The 24,182-nt window shown below is 37.0% G+C and overlaps 2 protein-coding genes across 2 annotated transcripts in view; one reads left to right on the top strand and one right to left on the bottom strand.

Moving 5' to 3' along the window:
• Positions 1–16,631, top strand: part of LOC143914215 (matrix metalloproteinase-2-like) — a 266,585-nt gene extending 249,954 nt beyond the window's left edge. The window contains exons 6-12 of the mRNA XM_077434342.1: positions 8,419–8,564; positions 11,246–11,404; positions 13,060–13,796; positions 14,210–14,351; positions 14,533–14,692; positions 14,914–15,017; positions 15,100–16,631. Coding sequence (XP_077290468.1) covers positions 8,419–8,564; positions 11,246–11,404; positions 13,060–13,796; positions 14,210–14,351; positions 14,533–14,692; positions 14,914–15,017; positions 15,100–15,377 — 1,726 coding nt within the window. The 3' untranslated portion in view covers positions 15,378–16,631. The remainder of the gene's footprint in view (positions 1–8,418; positions 8,565–11,245; positions 11,405–13,059; positions 13,797–14,209; positions 14,352–14,532; positions 14,693–14,913; positions 15,018–15,099) is intronic.
• Positions 16,632–18,262: 1,631 nt separating this feature from the next.
• LOC143914568 (cytochrome c oxidase assembly protein COX19) lies at positions 18,263–18,774 on the bottom strand. Its single transcript, XM_077434832.1, has one exon. It carries the CDS (start codon positions 18,676–18,678, stop codon positions 18,397–18,399), a length of 282 nt encoding a protein of 93 aa, XP_077290958.1. The 5' UTR covers positions 18,679–18,774; the 3' UTR covers positions 18,263–18,396.
• Between the last annotated feature and the right edge of the window lie 5,408 nt (positions 18,775–24,182).

The raw sequence follows: 24,182 nt of genomic DNA on the forward strand, positions 1-24,182 counted from the left end.
GGTTGATGAGTAACGGAACCTTATTGGCTGTTGTATACAGCTTATTCATACGTCAAGACCTTTTTTGCGCGAACGCCCGATCAGACGATTAGTGATGGTAAACCAACAGTCCACCAATTACCTAATTTATACGTTACAATAGATTTACGTGGATAGAAGATTGCATACTGCTACCAGAATATCATATGTTCGGTTTGAAAGAACTGTGTTTTTCATTTGCATTTCAATTTGTTATGCTTTTAATGTATGTATGTAAACAACAAATACTTGTTTGTAGACTGAAACTGTATTAGATATCAATAATTGTAGCAATACGCCGTCAAGAGATAAGAACATTGAATTGAGAGATGTACACGTAACTAGAGATCGCCACTTTACGGTGCAATGTGTAGTTTGAGTCCAACTTTACATAAATATTTCGTCTAAATTGACAGTGCTACGAGCAGGCCTGTGTACACTGCCACAATTAGATACGTATCTAATCTTGCATAATAATTCCGTTTCCGGTGGGTACTTTCTACACAGACTTTAAAATCACATCCTGTGATATGCCAGTTGCGCTTTGCATTATATATTTGGAAGCATAACACTGGCACGGACGTGTATAAATAGATCTTCGATTAAATAAAGTGAGGAATATATCGTTGGTTAATTTCATCGACGATAAAAAAGTAATTGAAATTCTTCATCATAGGCAAAAAAAATGAAAACATCGCTTATTATCTTTAAACGGAACTTTATCGTAATAAAAGAGGTTGTTTCAAAAGTATTTTGAGTGGGAAATAAAAATTAGATTTTTTTATTGACTTAAAAAAGTTTTTACGAGAACAAAAAGCGATAAGAAATTAAATTCAGTGTTCAATTTTTCCCACCAATCAATGCTATATTTTTAAAGTTAAAAAAAAAGAACGAAGAAAGTGACTAAATTTAGATTTATCCGCCATTGTGTTTTAATTAACCCTTTGCGCTCGTGCGACCACAAAATTATGAAAGCGTATTTTGACCAACAGATGTGATAGGACAAATTCCACGCTTATTCTGGAATAACGTCAACCGATTTGACGTTATTTTTGTGAACACGAACATTTTTCCTTACAATCAGGGCTGTGGAGTTGGAGTCGGAATCGAAATCGTAAAAAATTAACCAACTCCGACTTCTTTTTAGTATTATTTTTGATTAATAGTATTACGGTATACGTCAACTAGATTATCTAATTTTATTAAAGTAAATCGACTAATAAATTGAAATTTAATAACCTCATATATAAAAATCATCAATTTAAATTACATTATAAATAAAGTCGTGTTCTGTTATGTATTTTGGCCAAAACCAATGTTTCCGCCGTCTCCGTCTCATTTTTTTTCATTAAATTGATTCGTTTCATATGAAATTCATACACATATATTATGAATGTACTTATTTTTTATTTATAACTAGGTATTTCATTACCAATCATTCAAAAAATTGTGTTACATGTCAATAAAATCGATATTATTTTTACTACTAAGTATACTACTACTAAATAATTGACCTATTTCATGACAGTTTAATTACTATTAGGAACTTATTTGCAAGATTGTTTTTTTTAACCCGTTCTTTTTATACTTATTAAAAATGAGTAAAATTCGGAACTTATCGAATCTTGCCTTATTAAACTCGCCTGAAAGATCCAACTCAATTTTAATAATTACCATTTTAATAATTGCATCTGTGCACATCGAAAGGTTACCCGTCATCTGATGTGCAATCTATCATTCGAGAAGACGAGAATTGCGTTTAAAGCTGCCATCCAGTTTATCTGTCGTTCAGTCTGTCTGGTGATTGTCGAGCGCTTGCACCAAGCCCATTGAGTACACCTGTTTATTGGTGAGTCAAAAAAGCAATGAAAATTTGCCGTTTGGCGACGCTAGGAGGCGCTGGAATAGAAACATGGCCGCCACCAGATACATGTATCGCCATATGTAATGCATACATTCGATACCCATATTACACAGTCGTAACCGAACACCCTTCTAAGATTTCTGGCACGCACACTCGGACTCACCACCGTGAACATTTATTGGGAATCGACGATATTTATGGCGGACGTAACGCGATACACGACTGCAACCGCCTCCGCTAACAAGCCGTCATATCTGACGGGTATCGCATGACAACTTTCAAACGTCAACGACTGTCGATTATTTTATCTCGAGTGCACGCTAAGCGATACCGCACTCAGCTCACTCGCTTAACACCCCAAATATACGTATTTCATCAGGGATTCCAATCTACTGGCAAAGTGGTCTGAGATAAGATGAACTGTGATTTATGGCAGCAATCACCAACCATGTGGGATTGCAGCGATTCATGGATCATTTCGGATTTAGTTTCAAAACATGTAAAAAATGCATGTATGAATGATTAAGTTGGTGCGCTTGAGTAAAATGAATGATGAGGTTGGTAACATGTTAGATCATTGCGGCGCTTCGCCTAGTAAACAATGTTTTAAACCGCTCAATGAGTCTTACACTACCAGCTATTTTAATTTATTCAATCAATCATGCATACTCGTCTTAACAGATTGCTCCAATTGCTCATGATGAAAATCGAGATGTTGAAGAGCTCGAATTTATGCGAGAGAGATAGGACAGGGATGCTAATTTGTTGGAACCGTTTCAATTAAATCAGATAAATTGACAAACTCTGCTAGGAAGTGATCGACCTTGGAGTCACATATGTATCTACGGTCTAGTCAGTAGCACACACCAGGGATAGAACCCAAAACCACACAGTTGAAAGCATTGTATGCTAACCATTGATCTATGCTGCTGGTTAGGTTAGGTTAGGGTAGGTCTCTTAACAACCAGATTCTACATGTATCTGGAGACCATTTGAGAAAATCGCAGTGTATATTTGCGAGAACGTTGTCTCCGAGGTCCAGTTTTGTATGAAGAGATATATTGTTATTAGACGCTCCACAAAAATATGCAATATGAATGGCTTATAGATTTTTCTGACTTCTTGTTGCCTGCTGCTCTCCTAGAATCGTAGAATATAGAAAAGTAGAAAAAAGTTGTCAAAAATTCTCGAACTAGTTAGTATATTCGTTAAAGATGCTTTCGTATTACTTCAGAATATAGAAACAAAAGAAAAATGTCAACAACCAATGTTTTCAATAAAAAAATTCAATATAAAGAAGCAAAATATATGACTTTTTGTTAATCTTTACTGTCTTAGAATTTTTATATACAGAAAAGCATAATAATACTCTAGCGTGGACGTGTAGAGGGGTTTCCGAAATTTTAGTGAAAGTCGCAGTAGTATGTAGTAGTAAAGGTAATATATTGGTCTAGATCCATTGACGAGCCACCTCCGAATGATGCACTGAACAAAGCCGCCGAATATTTATACGTGTACTCTCAGCACAGAGAGGTCATTGGTTGATGGGTTTCGAGACCTGATTGGCTGTTGTATACAGCTTGTACGTTGGTCGAGGCTTTTTTGGCGCGAACGCGAGATCAAATGACCAGCGAAAAACAAGTGGTTGACGAGCGCAAATCACCTAATCTCCACGTTACAATACTTTCAATACTAATAGGAGTACTTATCTTAAGTTATTAAGTAAACGGCTAAATAAGAAAACACGTCATCAATAGTTTTGGTTTTTCTGTTTCTGATGCTCTACTGAACGTTCACAGATCGAATGGAGAAAGAATATGCTAATTAGTACCATCTGGAATCTAGATAGAATCTAATAAGGTCATAATAATAAGAAAAAAATTCGAGAAGAACCAGGCGCGTCATCAATAAAAACATGAGCTTTTAAAAAAAATAGTCTAAGAGATGAAGAAAAATTTTGATATTCTTTAAAACTATGAATTAAAAAAGTAGACAGAAGAATTCAACTCCCGCTAAAAATAACATAATCCTAAGATTCTAATAAACAACACCTTGTATAGGTACATTCAAAGATAGAAGATAGATTAATGCCCTTATGCACACAAAGCCTTTCATATTTTGAGTGGGAGCTCACACTACATAGATCCAAAGTGTAGATGCACCCTGAGACTACCCTCAGTCTTATGTCTATATAAGCCGCTTTCGTATGGCCTGCGGCGCGTTAAGGGTTAATTCTCATTCGACGAATTCCAACTGCCGGGGATTTTTCGTTCGTGGGTCATCTGTATTCGACTCTGCTCCTCAGCATCCGTTACGGAGGGCCTCAACTCGGTGCCCTCTAAATGCAGGACACCCTCCCTACACCCTCCCACCCACCGACCCACCCACATATTTATGCGCGAGGGGCTACATCTAAAAGATATTCCCAGCGAGCTCAGTTTTCTCGCAAGTATTGATTGGAGCTGGGCGCCACTGGAACGCACTTTTTGATAATCTCTTAACCCTTAGCGGTACTATCGATCGATGACGCTGGTTAGAGCACATTATTCAACAGAGCGACTGACCAGCTAATTGGTCCAATTGCCTGCCGGACACGTTACTTCTAAATTTGTATGAATAACCCAGCCAACAAACGACCTGGCTCAATGCGAAGTCGATTAGACCAGTTCTCGACCTGCTTGTATTCAAATACGTAGATATGTATGTACTATGTATATTGTGCAAAGGAGGAAACTTTTCACGTTCAATTGTAAACATAAAATTTTTAATTAAAAGTTTCTACAACGAGTCAGAAAGTTTCCCGTTCTGATGTGATTTAAGCTCGTGACAATCTTTCCGAAGCAAAATCTTCGAATGCTTTTAGTTTGTTTGTACGTACTCCAACGGTCGGACAGTATTTGTAATTTTTGTTTTGTGTTCATTATCTAAATCCGGGTATGGATCTTATGGGTCTACGTGACGAGCCAGAATGTTAAATTACAAAAAACACAAATATCGGAAGGCAAAGATCGAAAATCGAAAGATCTTAAGTCAAAAGATCAAAAAAAAGGGTGCATGGTAAACGGTACATACTCACTTAATTCGCAGGAACAGGCTTTTCCTCCGTGTATTCTGCGCGCGCACATTAATACGGGAGGAAAAGCCTGTGCCTCTTGTTCCTGTTGTATCCTGCTCGCGCAAATTAAGTGAGTATGTACCGTTTACTATGCACTCTTTTTTTTTGATCTTTCGACTTAAAATCTTTCGATTTTCGATCTTTGGCTTCCGATATTTGTGTTTTCTGTAATTTAACATTCTGGCTCGTCACGGAGACCGGGATCTGATATGCCCACACCACTCTACGCTATAACAAAAAAACTGTTTTATCCATATACATATGTATGTGAATAAAACGAATGATTACACTGTTCGACACGAAAAATGTTACAGAGACGAGATATGACTTTTCTTATAGATCTATGCCCAGTGAACACGAATCTGGTAATAAAAAGTGTTGATTGGCTCGAGATTCGGAGATATATGTGTTTTTTAAATCGCGCGATTTTTCTATATCTTGGTGTTGTTCGGTCGATTTCTCAAAATCTGTTAATTTCCTGTTAAAAATGAATATTGGAATCTACAGTCGGGTATTTTATCTTTCATTTGTAGTACTTTTCAGCTTTCAAATCTCTCTAAGTAGTCGTCCAGTTCAAATCAAAAGCCAAAATTACGTATTTTCACTTGGGATTTTTTCCCACTGTTAATACTATATTATATTAAGTATTTTCTATTGAAACATGTTTATTAGAATAGTGTTCTGGGCACACTATTTTTTGATTTCGTTTAAAAGGGGTAATTGGATGTGTGGTGAATTTTAAACCGGTTAATTTTCGAGCAAAAATTTCGTATTAGTAGAGAACATATTTGTGTTGCGTGCGCTGTAGCTAGTGAAGCGTACGCTGCAAGAGCTATAAGATGGTCGATGACTCACTATGCTCGCGCTCTTTTTACCTCTTTTATGTGTTTATACATTCGTATTGTACTTCAGTTCCCTTCGAGAGGTCTTTCAGTTCGAAAGGTGTTGATAAAACCATAGAATTTTACGGATCGAAGTTATAGACTTAATTTTTTTAAACGTATATTTACGTAAAAATTTTTTTTTTTTTTTTTTGTTTGAACTGTTTGAGTGTGTGATATTAAAATTGATTTTTAATCCTCGCGACCGTCATAAATAACTTTGTGTTCTCTTTACCGTTAATGTGCAACGTGTGGACAAAATGGAACGGCAGTGTATAAACAGACCAGATAACTTTTGCTACATTTGCGGTAATATCACTTTTTTATCGCAAAGACGTTCTATAACCCAAACAATCAAAAGGGCTTACCATCTATACTTTGGGTGTGAGATAGGCGATCAGGATAAAAGCTGGGCGCCACATATATGTTGTAATATTTGTACATCAAATCTTAGCGGTTGGTTGTTAGGGAAGATAATAAAAATATAGATATATTTTTATTTTTTCACAATTATTTATCTTTGAAATGTTCATTATCTTCGTATTTAATTTCATTTTGATTTTTGTTTTTATTTTCCATGTCTATTTTTATTTTTATTCGGGTGCTTAAAATGTACTGATACTTATTTTTACGCTATACATATTCGTATTCAATAAATATATTATTAAATTCAAATCCTTCTAATTATTTCATTACAAAATTATTTAAAAACACATTGAAAAAAGTTTGTGACCACTCTATATCGTTGTATACAATGACGCACATTCAAGCGGAGAATGATTGCAGCGCACGCAACACAAATATGTTCTCTACTAATACGAAATTTTTGCTCGAAAATTAACCGGTTTAAAATTCACCACACATCCAATTACCCCTTTTAAACGAAATCCAAAAATAGTGTGCCCAGAACACTATCCTAATAAACATGTTTCAATAGAAAATACTCAATATAATATAGTATTAACAGTGGGAAAAAATCCCAAGTGAAAATACGTAATTTTGACTTTTGATTTGAACTGGACGACTACTTAGAGAGATTTGAAAGCTGAAAAGTACTACAAATGAAAGATAAAATACCCGACTGTAGATTCCAATATTCATTTTTAACAGGAAATTAACAGATTTTGAGAAATCGACCGAACAACACCAAGATATAGAAAAATCGCGCGATTTAAAAAACACACATATCTCCGAATCTCGAGCCAATCAACACTTTTTATTACCAGATTCGTGTTCACTGGGCATAGATCTATAAGAAAAGTCATATCTCGTCTCTGTAACATTTTAAAAGTCGTCATTTGTCGAACAGTGTTATTAAAATAATGATGTTACTTTTCAAAAGTAAATCATTAAGTGTTGCCAAAACTTTTTTAGCCAGCAGTATAGCTCGTGTTTGCGTTACTGTCAACCACCGAAAGGTTCCTGGGCTCAAACCCTGGGTTGACCTTGATTAAAAATAATATCTTCCGAGTATTTCAGCAGTGCTGCGAGTCAGACTTTGATATTTGTGACTCCAAGTCGATCGCTTCCAATAAGAGTTTGTCAATTTATCTGATTTTATCGTTGAAATGGTTCCTCCGTCAAATTGGCAAAAATCATCATGTCAGAAATATCTGAATTTGATTTAGTTACAATATGTAAAAAATATGTACAAACCATCCTACCTACTGTTTGTGGTTTGAGATTTCGTATTTTATTTAATTTAAGTTAGAATCATTGTGGTATTACAGGAATCAATAATGCGTCAAAATGGTCGAAAATATACAAACAAAAATAAATTTATAAATAATCATAAAAAAACAATAGCATTATGATACTAGTTGATAAAGTAAAAATATCGAATAATAAAATATAAATTAGGGAATGTCTTGCACCTATAGCCAGCACCAATATATAAGAACCAGCCGTAAATACAAAACATCCCTGCGAGGCCCAAATGGAAGAGAAAAGATCAAAATTCCACTCGTACATCACATACAATTATAAAAATAATGATGAGCGCAAGCTACCAGACAGATATATTAAAATAATTTCCGATTAACTACGCTCACTGAGGTGGGCAATATCACAATCAGACACTGCAGCAACGATTTCATCGAGAAGTCAGTTAGCTCTTGAAATAGGAGCCATCCAATAAAGCACTGTGTGGGCATTAGGTACAATCATCAAATTATTAGGGACATAAAATCCCAACTGTTCCAGCAACGACGGGCATTACGTATTACCACATAGAAGCTGGAGAACAATTCGAATTAAAGAAAAGTTTCTCCGAAGTTCAAGAGAATTAAGTCCAAGCATGCCGAAAAGGAAATGAGTAGGGTAGAGATATGGGTACCCATACTCTTTCTTATATTATATATGAAATGAAGAAATATTGTACATAATGTATATGTAACTGTGTACAAATTGAATACCATGTATTAGTCTAATATGCTAGTTCCATTCTGATATCCTATATATAGGATATATTATACAAACTATAATTGAAAATAAAATAATTAAGTTGAACTTAATTTTACTTTATTTTCTTCTATTTTCAGAGGATCTCACGATGATGGCTATCCATTCGACGGCAGAGGGCAAATCCTGGCGCACGCTTTCTTCCCAGGAAACGGACGAGGAGGGGATGCTCATTTTGATGAAGAGGAAGTGTGGCTGCTGAGGGACGCCAACGAAGAAGATGAAGGTATAAAGCAAAAACAAAAACCCCATATGAGAAAGGAAACAGGTGTGTCAAGCAAGTGGCACCTAACTTCGAAGTACCACTTGGTTGAAAACGATTTAAGATGAACCCCCGCCTACTTACCCCACACCGCCGCCCAGAATTACCCCATCAATCAACCCTTAAACTTGGGCACTACTTGGTCGAGACACCGCACATTCTATGGAGTGTTCCAGAACTTTTTTCCCGGCTGGATGTTGGTTCAATGTGCAATTTGAAACGTTTAAAATTTAACGGTCGTCAGATAGCACCTCCCTCCCCGCTTTTTAATGGGTACCTGTTAGTGTGGTTTGGCTCTCGCCAAACGATGTTTTTCATCATGTCCACTTCCTTCAGCTCTTTTTATCTGCAATGGCAACAGGCCAACAGGATGCTGGCACACATTTGCGAGGCTTATCTTCCGTATCGTATCGTTGTATGCTTTTTATTTTCGCCATTTTATTCCGTATTTCGCGAAAATTATACATAAAAATACAACGGGACAAAGTTTTGGAAAAAACCACAATATCATATCAGTGCACGGTCTAATTAACTGCTGGGTAATTACATATATAACGTAATTGCTAACTGTAATTTAAATAATATAAAAGTGCTGTTCCAAAGCTTGTACATATTATAAATAACTTCGTCCATCTATTTACGTACAAACCTCAACCTCAACCTCACTTGTAAGCCTGTAAGTAAAATCATCATCAATATCATTTGCAGCCGTTCACTGTCCAATGGTGGATAAAGGCGAAATCACACAGGAAGGAATGCAGCACATGGTTTTTTTAGATACTTTTAAACATGCGAAAAAAATGTGGCACACATCGTCCGAAAATCACCCCCAGGAGTGTTTTCGGTAAAATGTTATCCTCGTATTTATCCTTGCTTGATAGTGATCGGTAACGGTGTATCCCATATTTGAAGAAATGTAGGAAAACCTCTACAGCGGGGAGCCAAGCACACGACGTGCCGATCTTCCCTGGGTGATTTCACCCTAAATTCCTCTCCATGTTTCCATTCTTCTTCGACCTGACACTCGTCTACGTGTCTATGTATATATATATATAACTCGAAAATTTTTCTCTACTTCGTTCACCGATCTCATTAATGACCTTCCGTGCGTCCTTTTTCTCTCTCTTAGGTACGTACATATTTTACACACGTTTCGTCTATTCTTCTACCTGCATATATAAACATGTCCCGTTCATTTCCATTTTATAGTAAGAACACACTCAAAAGTGCGGCAAGGGACGTGTTCGTGGTTTCCATTTGTGATGGGCGTATCTTCGTGTCATTGATAATTCGTATGATCTTACTATTTCGACAAATTTCTCCTACATTTCTTCAAATATGGGAATTAACGTTATCGATCACTGTCAATACAAAGATAAAATAGCACCGAAAACACCCACGAAGGAACCCAACGGCACAGATTTGACTTAGCAGCGTTTTTTTTGCATGTGCAAAACTATCTAAAAAAAACCTGCCACGTATTTCTCTGTCTATTTACCTTTTAGGGCGAAAACACACAGAATTGAACGGAACTAGCACGTTCTTGGCATCCCGCTGTGAAAAATCTGTATGGATACTTTTTTTACGATAAGTTTCTTTTACATTTCTTCAAATATGGGAACCACTGTCAAACCTTGTCAAATGTCAACAGAAAGAAGGATTTAAGCCTGGTTTCCATAGCATAGACTATGAATTCTAGCGTTTTTTTAACATGTGTTAAACTATCTAAAAAAAACTACGTGTTTTTTTTCTCGCCCTTAATCTTCTCATTTGCTCCACTGTGTCAGCTACCCAAGTCAGACCTCCCATTAATTTCTGTTCTAATCTGTTTCTCCTATACCGAACATATAACGTTCCATACATCACTGAGAGCATCGAATTTTAAGCAACATTTTGGCATTCAATGCTCAAATTTCGTCATTGATAACAAACTGTAAAAAGAAGAGAAATTGTAGACCCTTTCTGAATTTCATTTATCTTAATGCACAATTGTGGAATGTTGACAGCACGGCTGGAAAATAATTAATGACTACTCTTGATGCAAATATTGTATGATTTTTTCTACTAGCTGCTGTCAATATTCCATTCCCTTTTAAAATGCATAATATGTGGCATAGATTCAAATCAAACTTTAAAATTTTATGAGTTTGATTGATAACTTGAAATATCTAAAATTATGTAAATACATATTATACAACTCTTCAATGTAGATAAATTATAACACGTCAAAAGTTTTGTTCTGTGACTTATGTACATGTACCCAGAATAAACTTATCTGTCAAATTTATTATCAATAGTTTAAGTATATGTACCTCAATACCGACATATGAACTCCATTGGATAACTTATCGATTGTGCCATGTATATTTGAGCCGGCAATTCTAACTCTGTATACATATCCAGCTCGTATGCGAGTTTGTCAAGCCAGAAATAGACTTGGGCCCGCTTTTACGCGATATCTATTATGTTATGTCAGTAGTTGCCAGAAACCAGCATTTCCTGGTCGATTTATATAGAATTTGACTTAAATATCGCAGTTTTGTAATTCAGTCGCTGGAGCATTTCAATTGGGATGACCGTGTCCATGGTTAGAACTTGTCCTAGTTTATTCAATAATGTAATAATACTCGTTATTGTATTGTTAGGCACGTCACTGTTCGCTGTTGCTGCTCACGAGTTTGGACATTCGTTGGGTCTAAGTCACAGCTCTGTTTCTGGTGCTCTCATGTATCCATGGTATCAAGGACTGAAGCCTAATTTCCAGCTACCTGAAGACGATAGATTGGGAATTCAACATATGTATGGTGAGTAGTTTTAACTTTACATCTTACCTAAATGTATGAAAGTATCATTTCAATGACAGTCCTGTTCCAATTCGAAAATGTGCTCTAGGAGTAGGCCTGTCTCAAATGTCAATGTTTTTTTATCTAACACGATGCCATGATCAGGGTCGGGCCTACCATATTTACAAATGTGTGCAACGCACACAGGCGGCCAAAAGACATGATAGTCAAAAAACTTATATGCCTTAAAAAATACGAAACAAGACATCGTACCATAGATGTAGAATAACCTAGATATGCCATTACATACAAATTTCGTTGGAGATCTTGTCGCCACTAACTGAGGGGTGCGGGAGTGGTGAAAAAAGGAAAGAACGCAGCGGTCAGCAACCACTTTATGTGCATGCACTGAAGTTTTATTTTATTTATAACTTTATTTTATTGGAAACTCCGCGTGACAGTAAACCAAACTAATAAAGCCATATTAAGAAAAAAATATTTAGCTATACACACTATATTAAACTACAAATTTATGTTACTATAATAAAACCATCATTAATTATAACAATATTTAAACATTAGTAACTTCCACAAGGATCAATTTTAAAGCTGACACTTTAATATTTAGTTCATTGTTTGTAGTTTTAAACTTGATGTCGATTTCTGAATTTCCTTCAGTGCCAACAAGATATACGCGTGCATTTAGTGACACCTGTGGCAGAGGTTGTCGGCCGCTGTTCCATCAGTGCATACAACACTACATACATCGCGCCGATATGTCATTATATGTTAAAATACTACTATAATTGAAGACATTATATTAATTCTTACTTATGATATGTGATGTCATCCGCCTTTTTATGTTTTCTTGAGTAATTGTAACACAATTTCACTGAACACGTTGGTATTTTCGAAAAATGACAATCGACCTTCCTACTTAGAAGCTAACTAGCTACTGAGAGAGAGTGTGCATGATCTGTACTTTTTTTTGTGTGTGCATGGTCCAACAGGGTGATCGGCTTAGAGCGTCAGGGCGTATCTATGGTATTCTATATCTATGCATCGTACTTTTTAAAATGCATTTAGTTTATCTTGTTGTATACTTGTGGATTGCTGTTGCAAGTTACAGCTTGTAACACACCCGAACTATAATTCGGGGAAATAACGGGATAGCAGGTATAACTTCGGTCCGCATAGAGCTACATACATAGGTATTTTATGTTCTATTATCTTTGCGACTGTCAGATGTATTTCTTAAAGAACGTTGAGTATTGGTTGATCATCGAAAGACCAATGTCCTAGATGTGGGATTGGGGTTAAAAACACTTTATTTTCATGAATGAACTTGAAAACCTCCAGTCTCTTTTGTCGTCTGGTCCCGTTCAGAACTAAACGTTTTGGTTTTCTGTCTGTTTTTCTGGTCAATTGTTATTGTGTTTAAATTTTTCAACATAATATTTATCACAAGGTAATTTTTTTGGACTACTCGCATGCACTTAATTTTTTTTAATAATATAATTTATGCAAATGCTAATAAAATTAGAGCGGCCGAACTCTTTGGCGCGGCCCTGATCAACATATCTAAGCACTAAGCTTGAATTTTTTCCAAAACGAATCAAAAATAGAGTCTCCGTATTTCTCTTCTATTCAACGACTAATAATATATTATATTACAGGTTCTAAAGAAGACAGGATATGGGGTAGAATTCCACCAAACTTACCAACAGAGGCACCTAGAACAACGACAACGACTCAAAGACCACCAGTTAGACCAGAACGACCCCGATGGCCCAGCGACAGATATCCAGCAGAACCAAAATACCCATATAAACCCACCCAAAGACCAACACCACCACCTCATCGTCCCTACTATCCAAATCCTAGACCAGAATATCCGAGAGAGCCAGATCAGCCACATCATCCAAGATATCCAGATTATCCAAGATATCCAGATTATCCCAGAAGACAACCTGATCCTCCTCCTAGATATCCAACCAGACCCACAACAACAACAACAACTACTACTACTACTACTACCACTATGCCTAGTGTATACTACCCTGAAAGGAGACCTCACGAGCATCCGGACAGAAGAACGCATATACATCCGGATTCCAAATATCCCAAGCCGGTTCATCCGGGCTATAGACCTGAATATCCTCATCATCCCCACGTCACCAGAAAGCCTTATTATCCTCGGGCGACTGAGAGTCCTCATTATCCTAAGCCGGAGATGCCCATAAAGCCACATTATCCTAGTAAACCGTACTATCCGGAAAAACCTTGGCGACATCCCAAAAGACCGACAGAAACTCCACCTAACGACGGGAGACCTCTCAAACCGGATACGTGCAATACGAATTACGATGCTATCGCTCTGATTAGAGGAGAAGTCTTTATTTTCAAGTCCCAGGTTAGATATTCTGGCAACAGAGTAACTTATAAAAGAGCACATTATTTCAGACACAAGCACTGGTGGTAGAATGCTCCCTGTGCACTAAAACAAAATCATTCTTCTAACATTCTGCATGGGAATTGTTTTTTGGTTTCCTTTTCCTCTTGTTGCAAAATCATCAATGTTCCTTCAAGCATGATTTGATGTATGTACATAGCTTTTGTTTTTTTGTTTATCATTTTGCTGTTCTCATCATTTTATTACTTTGTCGGCGACGATGCTCATTTCATCTCACTCCACTGCTTCGCACTCCTGAATGTACATATTGTGGTTTTCATTTCATTAACAACACTATGAAGTACCTATATACATATATACATAAAAATATCAAATTTGACATCAGTATATTCATTTGTTAAATTTCTGTAAAGTACCTTTGGCGTATTGGAGATGTTGGATTATTCGAAGGATTTCCTACACTCATAACACGTATGTGGAGTGAGCTACCTGAAAATCTCACTCATGTTGATGCTGTATATGAAAGACCAGACAAGAAAATTGTATTCTTCATCGGTGAGTCCAAAATCATTATAAATATTTACCATGAATGCCTAAAACACAAAAAGAAAACAGATGTAACAAAAAAGGTTACATATGTACACCCAGAAGCTGCTTTCAGGCATTCCTGTTGAACATTAACCCAATGAAAGAATATAGCAATCATTACATATCAAACAATACCATTAACTTTCAGACAAACTGTATTATGTATTCGATACGAATAGACTAGAGAGAGGATATCCAAAACCATTGACTTATTTAGGATTGCCAGATACTATGGAGCATTTGAATGCTGCGTTGGTCTGGGGACACAATGGAAAGACCTTTTTCTTCGGTGATACCATTTATTGGAAGTTAGTTCTGTTTTCGTATATTTTATAGCGTAAAGCTGACTAGCGCTTTTCAAAAGGTTCTCCTATCTGAAGATTTTAAACTAGACAGTGTGTATGAATTTTCAATATCATACTTGATAATTGATTGATTCTGAGATAAGAGAGCGCTTTGAATTATGTCAGTCGTTTGCATTATTTAAAATTGTATGCAATATCATTCAAAATCATTCCGTAAATTTTAGATTCGACGAAGACATCGGGCATGTTGAGCTGGACTATCCACGTGAAATGAACATGTGGAAAGGTGTAGGAAATAATATAGACACAGTATTCCAATGGAAAGACGGTTTGTACAAATGTCTCTCTTGCAATTTTGATTATATTGTGTGTAAAATGGTATTCATATATTTTGGTTATTTTTTGTACAGGCAAGACATATTTCTTCAAAGGAAAAGGTTATTGGAAATTCAATGATCTCTTGATGAGCGTGGAAACTGAGAAGCAAATGCCTTCGGCACCATTCTGGATGGGCTGCAAGCCTTCCGAGGATGATGACGACTCCTCAGCAGGCACGAGAGAGAAATATTTTGGTTTTCCTCCATCGCCGACGGGTACCTACGCCAGTGCGAACATTATCATCATCAACACAACCCTTGTACTATTATGTGCTTTTGTTTCATTTCTATTCAACGTAGACTTAACTTGAAGTAAAAAAACCCCCTATATTTATTACATATAGGGGGGGGGGGGGATAATTTTACGTTAATTGTAATACTATACATATACATATTATAATAAGAGTAATATGCAACAAAGAGTGAATGCATACATTTGGAGTGTTTAAATGATTTTATTGCATTATTGCTAAATTGTACTGAAAATTTAATGTATTTCGATTTGAAAATGTTTTCTTATTTTTAAACTACTAGCTTTAAACTCATTCCACGTTCAATAATTTATTCGGTTAATTTATAACAATGAGCACAAATTGACCTATGATAATCTGTTATGTTCATAAATATAAATAATCGTGATAAACTAAACTACATACATATATAAATTAATACTCAATCAAGTATATTGTGCCTATATTTAACATTTACATAATTATTTTATCCAGTAATGTGTAAGAAATGATATTTGTGTTAATTTCAAATATGCACACACTGGTAAAAATTTATCTTAAATACAGTAAAATTCGTTTAATACTCAAACTATCAATATTAATAATGAATTTTATATTTGTCCATATAAATGAAACATTATTAACTAAAGTGTGAATGATGACGGGGGAAAGTTTGAATTTTATATATTTATTATGTGTATGAAGCATACCAAGTATATTTAAAGATTTTTATAATGATGAAAAATTAGGTTTATTATTATTATTATTATTATTCAATGAATTGTTTTGTATTTTGATATAAACTCAAAAATTGTGATAGTTTACTAATGAATTTTTTCGGTAGTGAAATTTTTTTTTCTTGATGTTGTTTTTACTTTTTTATTCATTTTAAAAAGATTTTTAAAAGACAATCGACTGTTTTTAGTTTTATAAACATTATTAGAAAATTAAATTATACTTAACTTTATTTTCCGAGAAGCAAAATTGAAAGAAAAACTTGTGAGAAAAAAAGACTTTTGTATTGATTTTTTTTTTAATTTTCTAATTCGGGTGCTTATCAGAATGAATATTGTAGATTTTTAAGTCTTCGCTTAAAATAAATAAATGAGACGGTGGAACATATGAAATATTTACTATTTGAAGCATCGTTTTGAAAAAAAAACTTTGTGCAATCTTTATACCTATACTAAAATACATTATATTATACTAAAAAATACCAATCTTTCAAAATATGTATATGCTGATATTGTTTCTAAGCTTATGAATTTATTTTCATGTATTTACATGACAACCTAACACGTGTATATTTTTTTATATTTCCATGTAAAACTTCATAATAAAAATAAAAATATGAAACACCTACATAGAACGCATTTCCCTATTGAAGTTTCCTACATACATCAATGAAATATTAAGTACACAGTCAATGGAATATTAACCCTTTGCCCGCGGCAATAAATATAGTGAAGAAGCCCTGTACCTTTTTCGCGAATTTGGCAATCGAGATTTCAACCTTAAATACAGATTTTAATATTTACTCAAGTAACCAGATATGCTAATTAACACATAATGTATTATTTTAAACAATAAAATACATATTATATCTCGTAGTTTTGGCTTAATTGTCAAATAATCATTCTTCATAATTGTATGAAGACGTGACGTCACATAAACGAGGTTTCAGTATGGTTCCACAAAAAACTAATTTTTGACTGGTATATATTCATTTTAAGCAAATTGAATAGTTGGCATTCAACTCCCAGTAATATATTCAACCAATTTTGAACCTTAAAACAGTTAAAATAGGCGCATATAAGGCTCAAAATCCCTTGCAAAGTTCAGAAATTCTATGGAAGACAGCCGCGCTACAGACTTGTCGCCCAAAGCTTCCATAGAAGACGGCCGCGGGCAAACGGTTAAAACATACATACTTAATTTAAGCCAGTTTGAAGACAATATTTTATTTATATGTACCAGGAATGCCTCACAGGTAAACTCCAATGCGCCTTCCTAGACAATTAATTACAAACATTGCAGCATTTTTTATTACATAAATCGCTGTATTTCGAGAGGTCGAATAACACGAAATTAACAATTAATTAATCCATAGACATCTATAATTTTTTACATATTATACATAAATCAAATTCAGATTTTTGTGGTACCGTTTCAACAATGAAATCAGATAAATTGGCAAGTCTGACCCGTAGCATTAAAGATTAGCATGGGATCAAACCCGGTAACCTCTCGGTGCTAAATATAAACACAACCACCCAGCCGTATTGCTTATATACACAACAGACAGTTTAAGGTTGTTCGTAGAGTAGAATTGAAAACTATTATATGTACGGCATTGGGAATTTAAGCAGGCCAAAGAAAAATGTTAAGAAAATAACCTTTATTTTTACAGCTACAATTATTTAAGGACAATACCGAATATTTATAAAGACCACGATGTTATATTTCAATGCAAATGCAAATTTATTTTATTTTCAAAATATTCTAAGCATGCAAGAATTGAATGACATTCTCTGACTTGCTCTTTTCCCATATATTTCCGAATAATCTCAAATTTTAAATTCTTCTATGGTTGCAAATTGATTCAACACACGCTAAAACACACCAGAAAAGGCCACACAAATGATAGATTTGTTTTAAGGTACAAGTAAATTCTATGCAATCAAGAGCCCCATGTGTTTCAGGATTACTTTAAAGCCTTAAAGCACATAATATGATGATATACTCCAAGAGACTGGTTTGGTCATTCAATTATTGAACTAAATGATCAGGTTTCATAATGGATACTAGTCGTATCATCGGAGCTATATTTTCATATTGGATGAATTATCTAGCGATTAAAAAATGGAATTCTAGGCAACACACTTTTTTATGAAATTTTCATGAAGCTACTGTGTCACTAAAATACTCCAAAGACATTTAAAAAAAAAAACACAAAATATAAAATTTATAATTTATTTAAACAACAATATCTACATACATATAATACAATGCACAACATTTAAATAACGTGTTGATAATATTAAAAAATCCAAATTCTTCACATCATTAACTTCAGAAATGTCAGTATAAATGCACTACTCTATGAAGAAGTTTTCAGTTGGCTTTCGTCATTGGAAGTTTCCACCTTTTGGAAACCGAGTTTTGGCCACTCCTCTTTGGCCATGAGGTTATTTTCCATTCTGCATTGCAAGTATGACTTGGCACTGTCCTTGCAAGCGACGGCACTTCCGTCGCTGTCTAAGAGACATCGCATATATTGAAGCATATCTTGTTTGCATTTGCCATCATGGTCCAAAGGGAAACTGCCTTTGTCTGGTGGTACTGGCACAAATATTTTCTGGTTCATAGTCATCGCGTTCATCTTGATAGAATAATAGATAGATCCGTAACAATATAACCACAAATTCACCGAACGTCAAATCAGAGTTACAGTGTTGCTATATGAACAACACAATACTGCCACAATGAAAAACTTCCGTTGAAATTTTTGTGTATGCATATTTTAAATTTGGTTCGGTGATTATTGATCACAAAGCGCTCGCCCAAAAGTCACTAAAATCTCTATAACGGAACATCTGACAGCTGAAAAGTCCATCATACTAACAATAACTATCATACTAACGAGAACTCGAGTGCCAAATATTCCGTATTCGCGATTTTCATGGCGAAAATTGTCTTTTGGGCGATCGCAATGTGACTTATAATCCAATTACCATTATATTAATGCTTTTACTAATAATTAGAACAATTCGGGTCTAATTAATTCTAGTTCTTTGGATACATGTAACAATTTTCAATGTCTTCTAATTATACCAATTTTGACTTGTATTATCCACTTTTCACGTTGGCTCCACTCCCTTCACAAAAATTTCATGCACAAGGAGATGTATTTGAGAGCAGTGCCAGAATCCATAACGCCTACACATTTCGTCACGGCAACGCTATATGGGCTACATTGAATAAAGAAAAAAGACTCGAGAATTCACATCGAGACACTAGAACAGTGTTCATCAAACTTAAGTCCTAGTCCATAGTCCCGACAATGTCGCTGCGACAGAGGCGCAGAAGACTGGCCGCGCACTAGGCAGCCAATCTAAGGCTGGCCGCGCACTAGGCAGCCAGGCTGCCGCAGCCAAAATATTGAGCAGCCAGATTCGGCAGCCAGAGTCGACGGCCAGTAGTCACCTTTCCGTCAAGCGTAGAAGAAATAATTCTTTACCTCTTGTAACGCAAAGAAAAGAGAAGATTTTGGATTCATTCATTCAAACAAACAGCGTTTCCAGAATTGAATGGAGAAAGATGGATTGAGATAGCAAATGGTTTCAATTAAAATGCAAATTTTCCCAATTGCATTGGTGCCATCGATGGTAAACATATATGTAAGATTAATAAAACCAAGCTTTCCTCACACTTTGTATTTGTGATTTCCTACCATCTTCGTCTTTTCACATCTCGATCACTATATTCTTCTGAAGACATATCCCATATTGCCTTACGATTTAATCCGTTAACATATATCCGTTACAGATAATCCTTGAAAGGTCACACAGTCTCTGGGATTCTATTCGCTATCCGCGGCGTAAAACTTCTGGCTGCTACGTCAAGTGCGCGGAGACTGAAGGCAGCCACATACTAGCCACATACATTCTACCTTGCAGGCTCTGGCTGCGTGCAGCCAGCTGGCTGCCGTGCAATCGTACGCGTTCTATTGGCTGCCGCAGCCAGGAATTCTTGGCTGCCTAGTGCGCGGGCTCCAATGAGCCACCGTATGTTAGATTGGCTGCGGCAGCCTGGCTGCCTAGTGCGCGCCCAGTCTTACAGATAATCCTTGAAAGGTCACACAGTCTCTGGGATTCTATTCGCTATCCGCGGCGTAAAACTTCTGGCTGCTACGTCAAGTGCGCGGAGATTGAAGGCAGCCACATACTAGCCACATACATTCTACCTTGCAGGCTCTGGCTGCGTGCAGCCAGCTGGCTGCCGTGCAATCGTACGCGATCTATTGGCTGCCGCAGCCAGGAATTCTTGGCTGCCTAGTGCGCGGACTCCAATGAGCCACCGTATGTTAGATTGGCTGCGGCAGCCTGGCTGCCTAGTGCGGGGACGGATCTAAATAAATTTTAGCATCAGTCGTTTTTGACGCTTGTTGCTCGACGTATGTCCGATAAAAACTTCTCTGTTTGTTTATATTTCTCGAAAGATGGGCAAGCATCAGTAAAAATTGCACAATACATTTAAAAACACACAATAAACAACATGGTGTACATTTTTATAAGTAAATTGATCCAATTGTATTCCGCGCGATGTAACGTATTTATAGAGACGTACCGCGAAAAATTGACAATGTAACGCGACGTTCTCCCGAGTGTCCCTTCAGTTGGTAGTGGTAGTAATATTTAGGGTGGCACCAGTGACTTTACCGCGCCAACGACTATGCTCATCTCGAGCGCTTCGAGATTAGCTCTCTCTACCGCCATCCCCCGCCGAAGAAGGACCTCTTCTGTGCACGTCTCCACGGGGAGACGGGGCCCAGAGATCCGCCATCTTGCTGAAGAACCGCTGTGAGGTCGAGTGCAGCATCACTCCCTCCCAAGAGTTCCAGCCAACGTCCTCGTATTGCTCACGCCGTTTCCGGAGAAACATCAGACGCGAGTGGACCGGTCCGAAGCGTTATCAACGAGACGATTTGCAGTCAGGAACCTCCCCGACTATATAAACTGTATCCCAAGGTTAGTTCACGTTTCCCTATACCCCGACCCTTGGAAGAAGAACGACGTATCCGCCCTCTGGATTTCAGATAACGCGCGTAAAACCGTTCGTTACAACAACAATTATTTAATCGTAAGGGCCCCTCTATTCTTATTACATCTCTCTGGCCCCGAGAGTCAGCTCAGGGTAAACGGATTATTGCGCAAATTGCGATGGCGGGCACAACAAACGTTGCCACAAAAATCGCGAATACGAAATATCGAAACACTCGAGTTCTCGTTAGTACAATATTTTGATGGCGACATCGAAAACACCGTCAGCTGTGGACACAATAAAGGTCTGTTCATACCTAGTCAGCACGTACCGACTTCAGCAGGTATCCGGCCGTACGAAAAGTATTCTTTGGTACATTTTGTATGGGTACATTCATACCAACCGTCACGTTTACGCCACGGCAGGCTTACAGCAGTACCCGACATTTCCTGTTCATACCTTACAGCAACATCCGTCAACGTATCGTATCCGTTTTTTTTGGCCATCGTGGAAATATACACGCAAATTACGTGCCATGAGTCTGCCGCTTTGCTGTTTTGGACCAATTACACTGAGCAACAAAAAAAAAATACAGAAGCATATAACAGAAGCGTTTGTGCAAGCGAGACGGCAAACGAGAGTTCCAACACACGCGCGTAAGCGACGGACTTGCCATCTCGCTTGCTCTCACTTGCACAAACGCTTCTGTTATACGCATACGGGAACTAAACGAAAATCTTTCTTACGCAAAACCCGGTCGAGTTAGTAAGTTTAGATAATAAAAAAAAATATTGAGATAGAAAACCAATCCTTATAAATGTGGTGAAATAAAAAATTTGCCAAATAAATGAAAAATAGCACGGAAAAAAAATCCGTAAAAAAAAATATATTTTTGACTTTCAAAATTCGCTAGACAATTAATTAGAAGTATTTTAAAGCAATGAAATATAAAAATTAATAGGAAAAATATCTGACTATTGATTTCAATACTCACTTTGAGCGTACCAATCCTAAATTTTGAGTTAAAGACCGCAAAAGCCAAAAAACTGTAAAAATCGCGCATTTTTTTAAACGCTCATATCTCGTAAACGATCACCCACCAACAAAAATCAATATCATATTCGAATTCAGTGAGTCAAACTTAGTAAAGATTGGTTAGTCTCCGCTCTGGTAACTCAAAAACGTGATTTTTTGTTGCTCAGTGTTATCGATAGTGACAGTTGTCAACTGTTCAATCTTTCGACATGGTTTTGGCGCAAATATTTAAAAAAAAAAAAAATTTTTAACGGAAATATTGAAAAAAATTTTGTCCATCATCCACAAGCTCCTTATACAGTGTCCAAAACTCTCCTTCGGTTTTTCTATTTTTTAACATGGGATGCACATCAAAACGCCTCCGTGCTTTTTTATTGCCTTCTTGAGCTTCTTCTTCCAACAACAACGCGATTATATATAATTTTTCGTTCGATAAACGCCGAAACATTTTTGCTGACTTGTATTCTGACGCGTAGCTTCGAATGCACGTGTATGCATTCATATTTTAAGTACTCGACAATACGAAGTAAGCAATATTGCGCCGTATCGTCATGGCCTGTAATGTATAAGTAAGCCGATTTTGCCTTGCACTCGGCCAAAGTGCTGTGAACGTGACGTGACCGCGACGTGTAGGTAGATATGAATAGAAATGTAATAAAATGACATATTTGAAACGGAGTCGTGCAGTGCTGAAGCCGTGCAGTGTTGTTAAGTATGAATAGACCTTAAATCGAATAATAAAGATCCTCTTCAAAATTCAACTGAATTTCCATAGGCCGGGAAACGGTCCAAAACCTTTAACCCCCTGTAGGCGGGGTAGGAAGTGTTGACCGTATCCCAGCCTAACGAAACACTGTTGTGCTTGTTTTAAGTTGTTTTATTGTTTGCCTAAATATTGTACAAGTGTATTAAAATATTTGAGGAAGTTTTCTCGAAGCGGCTATTGGCTGTTGACTTGGTGTCGTGATGGCCGCTGGATCTGCAATGTGTCGTTGCTCTGGATCCGGCTATGTTCAGATGTCTCTGGATATGGCAGTGTGTTGCTGGCTCGGCATTCGGCTATGTTCAGAAGGTCTCTGGATATGGCAGTGTGTTGCTGGCTCGACATTCGGCTATGTTCAGAAGGTCTCTGGATATGGCAGTGTGTTGCTGGCTCGGCATTCGGCTGAGTTGCAAGCGTTCTTCTATTGTAGGGTAGTGTAGTGGTAGCTGTTCAGATGCTGGATGTCGACTGGTTCGCTGCTGTGTGTCGACTCTTGTTGCTGTGGGTCGACTGAAGTTGTTTGGGATGGACCTCCTTTTATATTGTTTTTGGGGATCCACGTGACCTGTGTTTGGCGATTGATTCCGAGAAGTGCACGTGGTGTTGACGTGTGCAAGTCATGCGAGGAATGTGGTTTGGTGTTTAAGGTGGACGTTTCTCGAATGTTTGGCGTCGTTCCACTCGATTTAGTTTAATGGATGCAGGTGTTCTTCGTGTCGTTCTGCTTGGTTTGTTGGGGTGGAATATGCTCGAATGTTTGGCGTCGTTCCACTCAATTTATTTTAATGGATGCAGGTGTTCTTCGACTTGAGATGACGTCAATGGTTGAGCGTGAGAAATGTATTCTCCGTCGCAATAGATTTCGATAGTTTCGATTTGCGGTGACGAGATTCCTACACCCCTATAAATTATTTATTCGTAAGGGCCCCTCTATTCTTATTACTAGACTGCGGATAGAGACCGTGCTTTTTTCCAGGAATCGGGGTGGTTTGGTTCTATTTACAAAGCTAGAGTACAAAAAAAAAGGTTGGGCGAACCTTTTACAACAATTGAACAATAAACGGCGCGCCGTGGATCCGGCCACTACTTATTACATCCCTCTGGCCCCGGGAGTCAGCTCAGGGTAAACGGATAATCGCGCAAATTGCGATGGCGGGCACAACAATCGTTGCCACAAAAATCGCGAATACGAAATATCTAGCACTCGAGTTCTCGTAAGTACAATATTTTGATGGCGACACCGAAAACACTGTCAGCTGTGGATACAATTGACACCGGCCAACATTTATTTATGAGTGGTTCCGAGCGTTCAGTTGTCACCGTGC

Source organism: Arctopsyche grandis, chromosome 7 (assembly GCF_051622035.1).
Source record: "Arctopsyche grandis isolate Sample6627 chromosome 7, ASM5162203v2, whole genome shotgun sequence".
In the NCBI taxonomy this organism is placed as follows: Eukaryota; Metazoa; Arthropoda; class Insecta; order Trichoptera; family Hydropsychidae; genus Arctopsyche; species Arctopsyche grandis.

Excerpts from the sequence above, each read along its gene's own strand:
- LOC143914568 (XM_077434832.1), bottom strand. The coding sequence starts at position 18,678 with ATGAACGCGATGACTATGAACCAGAAAATATTTGTGCCAGTACCACCA.